The sequence below is a fragment of the Chaetodon trifascialis genome, chromosome 16 (assembly GCF_039877785.1).
Source record: "Chaetodon trifascialis isolate fChaTrf1 chromosome 16, fChaTrf1.hap1, whole genome shotgun sequence".
Taxonomy (NCBI): Eukaryota; Metazoa; Chordata; class Actinopteri; order Chaetodontiformes; family Chaetodontidae; genus Chaetodon; species Chaetodon trifascialis.
Genome location: NC_092071.1, coordinates 13,139,536 through 13,155,195, shown reverse-complemented (window position 1 = coordinate 13,155,195; position 15,660 = coordinate 13,139,536). Strand labels below are relative to the sequence as shown.

At 42.4% G+C, this 15,660-nt stretch overlaps 2 protein-coding genes across 4 annotated transcripts; both read right to left on the bottom strand.

The window, feature by feature from the left end:
- Window positions 1–165: 165 nt before the first annotated feature.
- Window positions 166–5,498, bottom strand: nle1 (notchless homolog 1 (Drosophila)). The gene is made up of 13 exons (XM_070982879.1): window positions 5,401–5,498; window positions 4,678–4,840; window positions 4,105–4,325; window positions 3,903–3,982; window positions 3,738–3,814; window positions 3,550–3,647; window positions 2,877–3,069; window positions 2,612–2,747; window positions 2,456–2,502; window positions 2,166–2,368; window positions 1,838–1,997; window positions 1,678–1,748; window positions 166–1,096 (listed from the first exon to the last, which is right to left on the bottom strand). Exons 2-13 carry the CDS (start codon window positions 4,813–4,815, stop codon window positions 1,084–1,086), a joined length of 1,437 nt encoding a protein of 478 aa, XP_070838980.1. The 5' UTR covers window positions 4,816–4,840; window positions 5,401–5,498; the 3' UTR covers window positions 166–1,083.
- A 1,667-nt stretch (window positions 5,499–7,165) lies between these two features.
- Window positions 7,166–15,637, bottom strand: inpp5kb (inositol polyphosphate-5-phosphatase Kb). Of its 3 annotated transcripts, XM_070983826.1 has the most exons (14): window positions 15,395–15,637; window positions 14,266–14,317; window positions 11,522–11,626; window positions 11,254–11,362; window positions 10,815–10,931; window positions 10,165–10,340; window positions 9,958–10,069; window positions 9,776–9,885; window positions 9,652–9,678; window positions 8,583–8,799; window positions 8,351–8,488; window positions 8,186–8,269; window positions 7,994–8,098; window positions 7,166–7,755 (listed from the first exon to the last, which is right to left on the bottom strand). In XM_070983826.1, the coding sequence occupies exons 2-14, from the start codon at window positions 14,307–14,309 to the stop codon at window positions 7,687–7,689; spliced, it is 1,413 nt and encodes a 470-aa protein (XP_070839927.1). In that variant the 5' UTR covers window positions 14,310–14,317; window positions 15,395–15,637; the 3' UTR covers window positions 7,166–7,686. The 3 variants fall into 3 exon arrangements, with proteins under 3 accessions (XP_070839927.1, XP_070839925.1, XP_070839926.1); XM_070983824.1 differs by lacking the exons at window positions 14,266–14,317; window positions 15,395–15,637 and adding an exon at window positions 12,059–12,790; XM_070983825.1 differs by lacking the exons at window positions 9,652–9,678; window positions 14,266–14,317; window positions 15,395–15,637 and adding an exon at window positions 12,059–12,790.
- Between the last annotated feature and the right edge of the window lie 23 nt (window positions 15,638–15,660).

The following is a 15,660-nucleotide window of genomic DNA, read 5'->3' as shown; positions in this document are numbered from 1 at the left end:
TGAGAGATATTTGGACATGACATGGTTTCACTGGTTTCAATAAATTTGGGATTACTAAACCTGATCTGTGTGACTCTGGAAATGTGTGTAAGACATCAGATGAACAAAACTAAGTTATTCAGATGCAGATTTCATAATTTAAAATACTTGAGTCGAACACAGTTTCCTTTGTTATGCTGTGTTTATTCATATTAAATATTCACAAAGCCACTTGTAAGTAAAAACAGGTTACTCTAACTGGAACGGTGAACCCGTTTTTTTGCCCTCAGTGGGAAGAAAATTAGAGTTCAGAGCTGGTGACACTGGGATTCGCCGCAGCTCCAGAAAGAATATCAGCAGACTGAAGCTTTGCTGATTGCAGGTCAGAGGAGATTAAAGGCTGAAGGAGCAGGGCGAGCGCGGTCAGGTTTAACATCACAGAAGAAGGTATTAGGGCTCCCACCTGTTGCCTCGCCGGTCCACCTGTCACCTAGGGGTAGACTTCCTCTAGTAAGGCTGAAGGTGAAGGAGGGGACACACATGCTGCTGAGGAATACTTTAGTTTTCCTCATGTCTTGGTTAAATCTTGTGCATCTCATTCATTTCTTTAGAATACATTCTGCTGTCAGACTTTGAAGCATTAGGTTATGTATTCATTTTTAGATAACCTTGTTTGTAGTTTCTCCGTATGGCATAATAAGGCTTTAAACTGAAGAGGGAGGTCTTTCCATGCCAGGGCTCTGGATGTGCACAAAGCAACTTGTATATGAATAGAACCTCTTTCATGTTGAGCTCTGAGATGCTCACACAGTGCAGCTTCTACTTGTAATGAGCTCAATGGATGGACGTTCTGATTTTACATTCCCACTCTGCTAAACACTGTTTCAGTGTTACATTGTTAATATTCCCACATGGGTCTCAAACCTGCGTCATGACCGCACCAGAGTTCCTTGACACAATGCAATTGTTGACAGACAGTGTAATGAAGCCAAATGGGGGATTAGGCACAGTCTAGCCACCCTCGCTCCAGCTGTCAGGCGTCTTGACAGTAGATGTGAAATCCTCTGCCAAAGTCAGGAAAGAGGAAGATACATGTAGGTGTGGCTATCTTCTCCATCTGGAAATACAATGCAAGGTAAGAGGGTTAGGAGTGAGGAAACACTGGTTTTTAACTTTAACTAAAGCAGGAACTTTCCTCAGAGACTAGGAACCTTTAGAGGAACTCAGCTTGTTTCCACCGCACAGATCAGCGTCTAAATTAAATTCCATGGACTTATTTTACCCTCCAACATGTCTTTGCTCGGTGAGTAGTTCTTTCCAAGAGTACAGGAACTTTTGGGGGTGGGGTTTTGCGGCACTGAACATTTCTAATTGGTCGAGTATTCAAAGCATTTTAGTTCAGCCGCCAATTCTAAAACCCTGCAGCTGGAAAGAAGTTTGTTTTTTGTTCGCTGTACTTAAACACATCAATGAACATGGAGTTACAGGAGAAAACATACTAAAGATGGATCAATGATGATCGAGCATCATCACTGTCATCACTCGCTATGTCATGTTAATGGACTGATTTGCCTAATCTTGCTGGTCTTTAGGCTGCTTGAAAACAAGTTTCTGGGACTAAAAGTTCCAGGCACATAAGCTGGAAACATGGCTTAACTGACAGAAATGATGAAGATGACTTCTTGGCATCTCACTCACATTCGGAGACATTTATCCTTCCCGCCACTGGCCACTCTTTGTCCATCAGGACTCCAGTCCACTGCAAAAACCTGCATGTGCAAGAAAAAAGGCAATTAGACATATAAAACATCCAATCAATGCACAACTATCAGGAAGCAGCAGGAAGTCTTCCCCTCACCTCATCAGCGTGGCCAGGTAGGTCCATGTTAAGCTTCCCAGTCTTGATGTCCCAAACTTTGAGCGTGCTGTCGCTGCTGCCGCTGACCAGCAGCCTGCTGTCTGCTGACCACGCCACTTGATACACGGATCCCACATGGCCACGGAGGGACATTAAGTACCTAGGGTCAGTGGAAAAGCAGACAAAGACATAATTGTGGCACAAACATGCATAAATCTGAGGTCTACAGCACCATCACCTGGACGACAGCGGTATTACACACAGTAACTTTCTGATTATTGGACAACACGAGCTTTGTTGCTCTTAGTGATTGATAGCTTTTTCTTACTTTCCAGTGCGTCCGTCCCAGATTTTGATGGACTTGTCGAATGAGGCAGAGGCGAGGAGCCTGGTGTCTGGGGAGAAGAGCACCTCATTGACCAGAGCGCTGTGGCCGGTCAGCCTGGCCAGAGGTTTCTTGTCTTCTGCAGGGTTCCACAGGAACAATGTGAAATCATCTGAGCCAGACACCAAACGCTCGGGAGCTGGACCCTGCAGCACAAGAACGGGAGTGACGGTACTGACATGAGGGGCATGTATGGACTCGAACGCATAAGTACAGACACAAACAGTACTTACTCTGACTTTATTATATCTCTCCAAAGCTTTCTCCTTCAGCTCTTCCACTGAGGGGGAAACAAAATGCATGTTACATGCAAACATCCCCTTCAAACTGAAGCCAGGCAGCCTCATCTAGTAGCACTGTATCCCATAAGAAAGTGACATGATCCTCACATGATCCAGTGAGATCCTGAGGGTTGATGGTGGCAGATGCGGGTTCAAAAGCTCCAGTGCGCAGGACATAATCTGTGCTGAGAGCCAGTGTGTTCACCCAGTGGGCATGACCCTGCAGAGTCCTGCACTGGACACCCTAAACACACAAATACACACTCATTAGATCTTTCTTTGACACACAGATATTTCCTCCTTCCTCTCATTCTGTCTGTGGAGATCAACATTTGAATAAATATCACAGCCACAGACACACAGGCACACTTACATCTTTGGCTCTCCAGACTTTGACCGTTCTGTCCTGGGAGGAAGTGTAGAGAAGTCCATCTCCCCCCCACTTCACACAGGTGACTGACTGAGTGTGTCCAGTCAGGATCTTGTCACAGCGTCCCAACACAGTGTCCCAGATACGTATCGAGCCGTCCTTAGAGCTACTGGCTAAGTGCCGACACTCTGGGTTACTGACAGGGAGAGAGGGAGGGGCGGATCAGAAAAAACAGCAACAAGAGCAGAAAGTTTCAGACAGCGGGTCCAAATTCAAAGTCAAGATACACTTTAGAGAGCTCAAGTCCAGGTGAGCCTCTGTTCCTACAGCTTCTCTATCTCAAAACAAAATCTCATTCAGCATGCATTTTATTGTTGGACGTGTTGTTATTGTGGCTGTGAATGGGAGGCAAATATGGGAATATTGAATAAACAATTATATTTGACCCCTTTGTTTGTTTTTTTGCCTTTATCTGACAGTCAGTGCAGAGACGGACGGGAAGCATGAGGGGTACATGCAACAAAGGCCCCTCAGCTGGGAGTTGAATTGTGGATGTACAGTAGTGTGGTTTGTCCCTTTCTTGACAAAGGTAAAATAGCTGTAATTTTAGTTGTAGGTCAGCAGTAAAATCGGCAGCAATTTCCAGAAATGAGAAAGTGATGAATTGAGCACTCACAGATGGAGAGGTTCCCAGCAGAGCCAAGTGATCCACTTGGTGTGTCCTGTCAAAGTCTTCCCCATCTGTGAACCCGTCACTGGATCCCACAGACAGATCTACAGAAACAGCCCCACAAAACACAAATATATCATGTTTTTGATATACAGCTTAAAAATACAGATAAGACATGTGCTTTGGGAGCTCACCTGACTGTTTTTACACCCTGACGCCAGCTTCTTGCCATCAGGTGACCAGGCAATGCTCAGTACCCAGTGTGTGTGTCCTGAAGTAAAGCAGAATACAGCTCAGTAGTATCTTAAAAAAATTAAATCATTCATTTGTATCTTGATCATGCTGAAGTGACTTTATACCTTTGGCAGTGTGATGAGGTGTCTCGGTTGTCAAGTCCCAAAAACGGACTGTGGTATCGCCTGAACCGCTGGCCAGATATCTGAAACAAACCCAGAGGTGTATCTTCAGAACAAAATTTACAGTTCTATCACAAAACTGTCGATAAATCAGAGGACAAAAATGCAGGATAAACAAAGGAGGTTGTCAGTTGCTGTTACTCACTTGCCGGTGGGGCTGAAAGCAGTTGAGATGACAGCCTCTGTGTGTCCCTGCAGTGTGCTGGTACAGCGGGCCACAGCTCGAACCCTGAACACAGCCTGGGGCTGGTACACCACTGGAAGAACTTGCTCTGTCTCCACCCCGAGAGCCTTCACACACAAGCCTAGACTGGACACCACCTCAGCCTCTCCACGCACAAAAAACGCCAGCGGCACTGGCTCCTCCTACAGAGGATAACAGCAAAAGAAACAAAACAAAAAATGGGAGATTTCATTTCACCACTCTGTGACAGACTGTTAAAAACGGTGTTTCTCACTGTAAAATATGAGAATTTGGGGAATTCATTGTCTACCGTACATAATGTCATTAAAAGATAAAAAAGAGAATCTGAAGAAATCTCTGTACACAAGTCACAAGGCCGAAAACCAATACTGGCTGGCCGTGATCTTCAGCCCTCAGACGGCACGGCGTTGAAAACGTGGACGTCAGTGAGCTCACTGTACACAAACAGACATTTTGAAGTGAGTATTGTGGATGTGGACAAAGCTTGGCATGACTGAAACGCCAGCTGGTTACCTTCTGTAGCAGTGCATTGCAGACCAGCTCCAGTTTGTCTGGGGTGATGTCCAGAGGCACATCAAAAGGTGAACCCAAAACCTCCCCATCCTCATCCTGAAACTGGATCAAAAGCCGCTCCACGTCCTCACTCGTCATCCTCTTGCTTGGTTTGGATCCAGATCTAAAAAAATAAATCACATAGATGCAGGTATACACACATAAGTAAGACGTTTTTAGATGCCGCATCCCTTACAGCCCAAACCATAATGTTGTACTTGCATCAGAATAGATTTCGCAGAATTTTGCAAACCACTGTATTATTATTAATTCGAGGTGTTATCATTTTTCAGTTTTATCATGAAGGCAACATTATAGCTGGCTAAACTAGCTGACCAAATGTCCATTATGTAAACTCTCTAACCGTACTTTACAAACCAAGAAAGGGAGCGACATATTGTACAGCCATGTTTAACACTGTTATTACAAAGACTTGGACCAAAAGGTACAACTTCAAACGGACTGTTTAGCGGTTTACTTTTAGCTAACTTAGCCTATGTCAACCACAGTGTGCGATGTCAACCAATGAAGCTAACTCGGCTAGCCTGCTATTTGAAAGCATTTTGAGCACCTAATTCGTTTTAGCAGCGCCGCAGGACTGTCAGATAACCGTCACTTGTTTACACAACTGTGTCCAGTTTTTATATGACACTGAATTGACACATACATGTGCTAAAAGTTTACCTTCTAGCGAGGTAGCGATGTGTTAAAAGTCCCCACGTGTGTGCCACCGGAGAGCCTTTAAGGAAAGATACTCAACTAGCCGGAGATGTCATGTCAGTGAACGGACTCGCGCAATGAATTATGGGAGAGTAATGTGAGGAATTGTTGCATTGGTCTACTTTCTACTCACCATCACTACTACTACTACTACTGCTACTACTACTACTACTACTACTACTACTACTACTACTACTACTAATAATAATAATAATAATAATAATAATTTATAACAATATGACCATGAAGTCATCACTTCCCCTATGAAAATGTCATATTTTGGGTTCCCTGTTATCAGTATTAGCTTTTCCAAGTGTCGCTGCATAGATGGTAAAATAAATGGTTACCTGTAACTCATACGTACACAGATGACCCTAATCTGTGTCCTAAATACTTGAACTACCTCTGTAATGAGTATATAGATTCAATTTGAAAGAGAAAATAACAGGCCTTTATTGAAACCAGAGGGTCACCTAAAATCATGTCCTCAAATCACACTTGTGTGTGCTGGGTAGTGTGAAAAGTCTGAATAGTATGATTTGTCAAAGAATATTATGATTTCATTGTATAATGTGACATCATTTTAGATTATCATATGTCATAGCATGGTGTGATGTCAGTAGTGTGAAATGTCATAGAATAGTGTGATATTATAGTATGTTATCATTTATCATAATATAGAGTGATGTCATTGAACACTGCTACTTTCTTCCTGGAACTGAATTATTGATCATTTACATTAATTAGTACTCATTATTAAAATGTATGATTTGAATGAATGCAGCCAAATGAATCAATTCTTATGTCATATGTCAATGAACCTCAACCATCAGCCACAAATTCTGTGCATCTCATTTTAATTAGATTTTAAACATTTCACCAAGAGGAAAGCAGACACCTTGCTTGCACATTTTAAAAAGAAGTAATTGCAGTCAAAGATTAACTTAAAAGGCATTTTACATCACTTCCCCTGTACTTCATATACCAGTATTTTATTTCCACAATGGCACACATAATGTCATTATACATCCTGTAAGCTGATTGTGTTCTGTTGCTGTAATATTGTTCACTCTATCAATCAATCAGTCAACCTAATAAACATACTTTCACTATAAAACGGACGCACGCACACAGACATTTTGATACTTCTATCATAAGAACGATCATTTTTGCATTTTGGATTCATTTTGGAATAGAAAAGGCATCTTGTATTGCACTAATATGAGAAACTACAGTCAAGACGTTTGGATGGGTAAATAATTAATGAAAAACTTGAAATCTGTGTAAATTCAAAATATAATCTTATCATCATTCTGGTCGCTGCCTTGGAGTCTCTCATGATACACATTAGACTTATGTTAATTGCAAATGCATTACTTATTTTTTATAAAGTAATATATAACCACAGGACTCCACGTCACCATCCACAGCTTAAATTAGATATTTAGAGGAATTCATGTGTGCATTGTATTTTAAATCTTTCTCCCATCTTTATCATTCCACCCAATGGCACTTGGATCCAATAATTGCTGCAAATAATCCATAGCAAGAATTTTAAGAACTCAATCACCAGATTACGATCTTTCTGCATTATGACAGTACAGATAAAGCAATACTCTATCCACTTTATTGATGCTGCTGTAAATTGGAATTTCCCCTCGTGGGACTAATAAAGGAATATTGAATTGAATTGAATTGAATTGAATTGAATTGAATTGAATTGAAAACAGCCTGCATCAACATAGAATTTTCTATACAACAGTTCCCTATGATTGGCACATCTTTCTTCCACTTGTTGTACAGCCCTCTGCACCGGCGCGAACGTGGACCAAACCAAAGCATAAAATTGCATTTTCAAATACATTTTGACCAAGGACTGTACTGACCTGCAGTGCATGTACAACACTTCCACAAACAACACTTATTCCTGTATTTTCTGCTAACAAGCTAAAAAAAGGCTTGTGGATAAGCTGGACAGTGACTTGTTACAGTGATAAACCTTCTCGTAGAGAAACTGTTCCAGCAATAGTAAATCGGACTTCAGGTGAACTCCTTAAAGGCAAAGTTGGAAACTACAAATGGAAGTTTCCAGTCCATGTGATGGCACAGTGTGGTGGCCATCATTTAATGACTAAGCCAGCTCATCCTGTAGATGATGGAGTTGATCTTGGGGCATTTGAAAGTCTGAATCAAGTTTGTGTGAATGTCCAGGGGAGAGGAATAAGACATGGCACTGCAGTGAATTTGTTCTTATTTGTTGAGCCCGTTGACATTCTCAGGAACGAGGCCCTCCATGACAGCACGCTTTGACTCCAGGATCTGCAAGATCGAAACAAAGATGACGCAAGATGCTGATTACTGCAGATTGCTTGTCATTGTCGGAAATGTGTAAATTCGTTAAACATTTGTTACTGAGGTCATAGTGGTGTTCTACAGCTGCATTATACAGAGAGGTGCTGGTGTGTCTTAGGGCACAAGTGGCACAATCATCATCCACGATAATAAGCTGCTGACACATAATTAAATGTAACTGCAGATATTGTAGTGATACACTCACCTGGAAGTTAGCACTGAGACCAAGGATGCTTTGCATGTTTGTACTGTAGTAACCCAAAACATACTCTCCACCAAGCAGAGGGATCTCATCCTTATCCACAGATATCTGCAGCCAAACACACAAACACAAGCTAATAAGCATTCATTCATTCGCCATTTGCCCCCAAAATGATGCACTTTAGGTGCACTTTACCTGTATGACTTCATTTGTCTCCGGTAGCTCGTCCTCTCTGACCCACACAAAGCTTTCGTAATCAGATGCACTCTTGAATCCCACCTGCAGGAGAGCACCCGCATGAGTTCAACTCTGTCTGTATTATGTTATTTGTTTTTTTCCCTCTAAAGTCTGTACCAGTACCTTGTACAGGCCAATCCAGTCCCATGTGGAGGACATGAAGTCTTCTTGGATGGTGTAGTTAAGAAGTGCATCCTGGTCGGCACTCCATATACCCACAGGAGATATGTGCACCAGAGGTGTGTCAAAGCACTTCCTCAGCTGTGAGAAAGAGGAGGAAAGAGAAGCTTTGACAATGCAGAAAAACTCTTCATCGAACTGAGCAGCACAAAACAGCGTCGTAGTCTGCTCTCACTTCCAGACTGAAGGTTGCAATGACGGGCTTGTGGTCACTGACTCCGTAGCTCATGTCACTGGTGTATTTGTCCTGAGTGACCAGGAGGGGATACTCATCAAGCCCATCGTCAGCAGAAGTCGATGCCTTCTCATCATCATCATCCTCAGATGGCGGGCTTTTGGGTTTGATGCGCCAGAGGATCCGATCTGTCCAGGCCGGTTTCCTCTTCTTGCCACTGAGCAAAGCAAAGTGTTGATACCACAGTTCCCAGTTTGAGAATGAGTTTAATTCTTTGTTTCTGCACCTTACCTGATATGTCACATTTCTATTTCTGTCTATGCATATCAAGCTAAATCACAATTCTTACTTTCATGCAAAAATATTAGACACAATGCGACAAACACAGATGCACAGATGCAGTGCAGAGAGAGAAATGGTGGACAATACCATTTGAGATGGTATTACAGCTTATGTATATGCACATTTAAACACAACACAGAAATTATACAGGAACAAACAGTGGGGTGCTGGGTGCAGGAGGGAGTTGTTTCAGGTCTTCATGTTTGTAAAACATCCACCCTTTATGTTATATCAGTGTCTCCAGTTATTTTGTGATTGTAGGTTATATGTATATAACCTCAAGGTGGCTATTCTTTAGTACAGGGTCCTCTATGGAGACACCCACCTTGGCATGTCTACCTCCCTGTACCAGGCCCCCAACCAGACAGAGACCAGCCCCCAGGTGAGGGAGGTGAGGAGGAAGAAGAGGGTGGTGCTGCAGCGCTGCAGGGGCCTGGGTCTGTACATGGTTAGGGGCAGCGCCACAGTGCTCTTTCTGAGAGAGACACATACATGGTGCTGGTGTCAGGAATGGATACGGCTCACAGAAAGAGCTGCACCCAACTTCCTCTATATGTCAGGGTTCACTGCTTTGTGGTCCTGTTCAGTGCATCTCAGGGGTTGCATGTTTCATTCCAACTAAACATTCGAAGGCAAACGCTTGGGGAAAAAGGACAGATGGTGCGGTGACTAAGAAATAAGTGGATGTGGGGCATGCAACACACAAAAAAAACGTAGTGTGCCTTACGTAAAACCCAACCATGTCTTCGGAGAGCTGTACAAAATTCAAATGGAAAGAAGAGTGACAGCATGAAGTTTGTGAAACGTGTCAGCTGTTGGTGTGTGATGTATTTGTTTGTTGCATGTGCTACCTGGTATCATAGGTGTCAGAGTTACGGTCAAACTTGTAGGTGGGTTTAAAATTTAAGGGCCCTTCCTCAAATTCCTGCAGGAAAGGTTCGTTCTTCTTCATCATGATGAGCTGCAGGGACATGAGATAAATTAGTGAAATTGTGTGTGCGTGTGTATGTGTGTGCTTACTGCGGCACATCACCTGGTCTTTGTTCCAGAGCAAATTAAGGCGTCCGCTGTTGATGGACGAGCGCAGGAAGTGCAAGCCGTGATCGGCGATACGGAAGTTCAGGTCACCAAAGCAGAATGCCACCCTGTGTGTGAGAGGGATGAAGCCTCACGTTACCAGCTGCGCAAAGACCCTCAGTGCATTTCTTTTACAGTGTGTGTGTGTCTGTGTAGTACTGACTTGTGGTCCAGGACACGTGGGGTGTCAGAGATGTCAAAGTCTTGTGTTTCCAGGATGTACTCAAACTCATCAACACGCTGCAGAGCGTAGTTCATGTGAGCTGCTAGGTGGCAGTTGAGGAAGCACACCATGTGGCCATAGAAGGAAAAGCGCACGGACACTCCTCCTTTGTTCCCCTGACGCAGGTAAATACAGGAGGAGGAATATAGTGTGTGAAGAGAATGATAAAGTGCATTTCCAGATTTTCAAGACACACCCTAAGTTTAAAGTCATATTTTCATCTTTTAGGAATCATGAATCCAGACCAATTATAGGTAAAAGTAGAGATTAATTTACTGTGTACAAGTAAATGGAAAATGCAATCATTTAAAAACCACCTCTTCATCCAATAACTTGGATTATAGATTACAACATTTGTTTTACAAGTGTTTGCCCCGGTGCACCGCTCTAGTTTTAGTGTTCATTCTCTGTGATTCATTTCATTCTGTCAAAGCTGTTGCACAATCCACTAAACAAACACAATAGGCCTTTCATGATGCGTTTAAACTCCACAGCCTGTGATGCCAGTGGGATTCCTGGTGTGCAGAGTTTAACAGTGCTGCTGTGTGTAAGGCTCAGGGCTAACCAGCGCTCCTATTGTCATTTCTTACCCAGTAGCCAAAGATGCCAGTACGAGTGTAGGTGGTCTGGATATTTCTGATGTAGGGGAGGTGGATTTGTTTGGCAAAAACCAGCAGCAGCAAACCCTGCATCCTCACTGATGTGACCTGGACAGAGAGGGAGATTTTATTAAACATTCTTAAATTGAGCTTTTCCTTTTTTAGTCCTATAACATTTTGTTTAACTGAGTTTCAGATTGCATATATGTAATATTATGTACGGTAATTTGTATTAGATGACAACATATAAATGTGCAGTGTAAAGAAAAATATAATGCAGCTAAAATCAAAGTCTCATTGCATTGGGTTTTTTTTTTAAGACATACAGCAGCCTTAAAGATGCTGTTATTCATACCAGCTGTTAAGTGCATACATCCCTTCTGTTTATACCAGTCCACACACAGTCCAGTCCTCCTCTGTCCTCTCTCACCTTGACAAAGCCTCTGGGAGCCAGTGTGTCCATGAAGACGTGGCTCCAGGAGTCCTCCACCAGCAGGTCAGAGATGAACCTCAAAGGGGTGGCGCTCACTTCCTGCAGGCTGACGCACACCAACACAAACGAATAAGAAACACATCACACTGACGCATGGGATCTTCTCCTTCTTTTCTTGTCGAATTATTAAAAGTGACACATTTATCCTTCAGTCCAGTTCCTGGCAAAGGTTAGAAATTCCAGTTTCCAAATTGTTGCTTCTCACCCGATCACATAGAGGTCTGCTGGCGGCTGGATGTCTAGTTGCAGCAAAGAGGTGACGTCTTCAGGAGGCTCCGCTGTGGCCACGTTCCAGGTCACCATGTGCAGCCTGAAAATAATAGCAACTCTCAGTTGCATTGCTACATTTCCTTATTATAAATATGCTCAGCTCAGAGTTAATGTATTCATTTTTCTGCATATATTACAATGTCAGTGTGCAAATGTTATGCAACAATGGTAACAAACCATTTTAATGTCAGTCACTTTTAACTTTATTTTTGCTTTTTATTTCTACATCTACTTTCATTACTACTCAATAATTTCAACAGCACATGATATATAACACGTCATTCAACAGTTTGTTTGTATCCTCTGACACTGGAAAAATGCTAAAGTAAAAATGAGACATTATTATTCTTATAAGAATAATTGGAAATCACTACGAAGTCTAAGACTAACGAAATCCAGAAATGAACTCAAACACTTCCTGCAATCGTCTAATGGTGTAAATTTGTGTATGAGGGAATGAGCATGTGTAAACCTGAATGTGTCTGTGGGAATAAAGCGCCCACAAAGCTGAAAGGCTTCATCCAGTGTGCGGGACACTTCGTCACTGGCTTCATCGTCAGAGCTCATGTCCTCTATGCAGGTCAGGAGCTGGGACAAGCGCTGGCGGAGGAGCATCTTGGACCTCGAGCCCTGAGACGCTGAACTGCTCATGCTGTCTGAGCGCACGCGTGGACTATCCGTCAAGGGGTCCATCTTTGGGTCTTAGACTGGAAAAAGGTCTTCCCGCTGTTAGCTCTGCTGTATGTCCTCAAGGTCAGGTAGTTGTTACTCAAATAAAAATAAAGACGCTGTCCTGCAAGGGCAAACAAGCGACACCCAGTTGAATAAAAGCCCGTGGTTTGATTTCTCCTCAGACTTCTTTGGTTGGTTTGGTTGCAGCCATGTGACACGAGAGGCCTTTACTCTGCTCGGGTCACTGGAAGTAACACGAACTAATTCCTAGTTAGTCAAATCTCTCCACTCGTTCTTCAGGCAGCTTCTGATTTATGTCTTCCAAACTGGTCAGGATGAAAAGCTCGAAATTCCTGGGTAAAGTTTTCCTGGAGTGGTGCAGTCCTCTCCGTGGCAGAGCCCCGTGTGGTCATGCAGCAATGGGGTCGACTCAGGAATGTGGGCAAGAATGAGTCAGATTTGGCCTCTAATCGCAGGCAGGAGACGGGCATGTGAACACGTGTGCGTGTTTGTCTGTGATTGTGTGTAGTCACAGAGAGTAGAAGAGGAGGACCGGAGGCTGATCCTCATCATTGTAAGCACTGTTGCAAGACTTGGGTAACCCTTCAGATCCCTAAGAGGTTTACTGCCAGCGTTCTCTCTACCAGCTGAGTACATTGAACAATGCATGCAACCCAGCAATTACAGCCATGCATTAGTGAGGACACAACAGCGCACAATAGCATTAGCTTCTTTTGGCCTCAATCCAGTCTTCATATAGGTGAAAGGTTATCTTTGTAAATCCAGAGAGAGGTGGGGGTTAAATGCAGTTTCATAAGCTCTGACAGTCTATTTTTTCCCCTAAGAACAAAAGCTCAAATAATTCTAATTAACAAGTGTTACGGCACCGTTGATAGTGGACAAATTACATAATAGATTTGGAAGCACACATTACATGAAGCAATCATTTTGCCTAATACTTCAATGGTTTAGAGATTTCAAAACCATAATTCCGATTAATTAATATTTTCAACTTTTAATGAAAAGTTTGATTCCTGAATTAATTTACCAGCAAAAAAATTATCCTGAATTAAATGCATTACAATAAAAATGGGTTTTTCCCATGTCAGCAAATTTCTCCCCCTTGCATTTATTTTTCATTGAAATTTATGTATGGAAGACAGTCAATATTTTTGGGCTCGTTCACTCTGACACCACGTACAGAATCAGACCATAGCTTCTAAGGATTAGTACAAACTCATGATAATAATATTGAAATAACACTGTATATAGATATTGTGTTGATTGCCTTCATGTGGATAAAGTACTCCAAAAGCAATGGGAATTAATTATTTTTGCATTATTTTGGATCACTGATTCATCACTGAATCCAATTTTGGTGTACTGTATCTAACTGAAACCTTAATATGAGTAATTAATGACTATAATCTATCTAGAGTTCAAACAATAAATCATGGCACAATGTCAACAGTGTTTTAATTTTTGGAGGGCTGCAGGGGACAATGCTTTATAAGGAAAAGGAGGGATGGAAGCAAGCTTAGAGGATAGAAACAACCAGAAGAGATTGGCCCTTACAAAATAAAAAATGCTAATCTTGGGTGCCCCAGTTCCCCCTGCCACTTCATGTAACAGCATCACATGCAGAGACTTAGGGCACATTCTTCAGCAAGCAGAAGTGTTAAGTGGATAACCGAGGGGGTTCACCAGTCCAGTGAGAAATGATGAATGGGAGACTATTTAAGTTTCTTAATAGAGCAAAAACTGCAAAGACTCAGAACCAGCAGCCTTAATGCTACTTATGAAGGTTAGGCAATTCAGACACTGTGAGAAGGCTTCTTTCTCTGGACTTCCCTTGGTCTCTGCACCCTTTCTGCGTGAAGTCTGCGCTTTCTCTCACAATCACATTCAGCACCACTTTCTCTCTCTTGTTCCTTCCTACTCCTTACCCTCGCAAGACCATTAGAGGGTGAAGGAGAAGATGAAGTCTGTATGGGATTCTGAGCTTACCTGCACTTGTCTCTCCCACCACTTCGAAATCTCCCAGAGCTCATTTTCTCCCCTGCGGGCAAACACAAACACATAAGGTGTAAACAAAAAGGAAACACACATACGAAGATAAAATGATTGCTTCTGCTGCGGCCAGTTTACCGGGAGCACAGACCGGCGCCCAATAAAACAGACCTGACAGGGATGCCTGAAAGTCATCTCAGAAATGGGTTTGTAATCATGTCTAATCACGGTTAGCTTCATCCACGTTAAAGTGACAGCGCCCTGAAGGTCAAATGTAAAATCAGAAACACTTTGCTTGATTTTGTAAAACTTGATCAGAAGATTCTGATATATAAAAACGATTACATTTTCATACATAGGTAAAATAACAATAGGATTAATCAGTGGATGAAAACAGAACATCTTATTGATTGCTAATAACACAAGCTGCAGGAACATTTCAGAGTTGAACATTCATTCAGGGTGGCTGTGTACAAGAGGAGCTTGTGGTTGAACTGCGGCCTTTAAACTGTGTCTTTTTACCATTACTATCAAGAAACTACAGTATTCACCATTTGTCCCAGTTGACGTCACACTCTGGCCCCCTGACAAATGCTGATTTCAAATATCCCAACCTCTTAGCTATGCTTTTATCCTAAATGCTTCACTACGTTCAGCTAGCTAGAAAACAATTGAAACGTGATTACCTTATGGCTAAGATGACAGCAAACTAGCTAGCTGACTAATTAAAAGACTGGATTTGTTGTTGTTATCCCACACAGGTATTTGAGAGTGGAAGGATTACAGAGGACAATTGAATTCAAAATGCATTTCACATAAAACCAATTTCACTAAACAATGTTAGATTTCCAAAATTATGCAATGGTCCAGCCATTGTAATCATAATAAATTCAATACTTGTTGCCATATAGGACAGTTCGCCTCCTCCACAGTATCCTTTAACTTCATGAAGACTAATATTATCATGACTGCTCCTATTACTTGAAATAAAACACAGTAGAAAACAACATATATTGTGTCATTTTGTTTCATCTTTGCACAAAAACATCATTCTCTCAAATTCAGAAATCCAGTGTGTCTCTGATAAAGGATTCATTTCCTCAGCATCATCCGTTCAGTACAGTACCTTTAACTGTGTGTCTTTGTTGTGGTGTCCGGAAAAAGCTGCAGACCCCCTGTGCACAGATGACGGAGATCTCCAAAGGGGAGTCTAGAGACTGGATCTGCTTCCCTACAGTGAGTCCCGTTGTTCAGCTGTTTGTTCTCTTTTTGGTTCCCTCTCTTTCTGCTCCCCTTCTGGGTCCCACTCTCAACCTGCTCTGGACTTAAAGCGTAACATCGGATCAAGCTATTAGCCCAGGTTGGTTAACAACCCGGTGAGAAAGTATTATC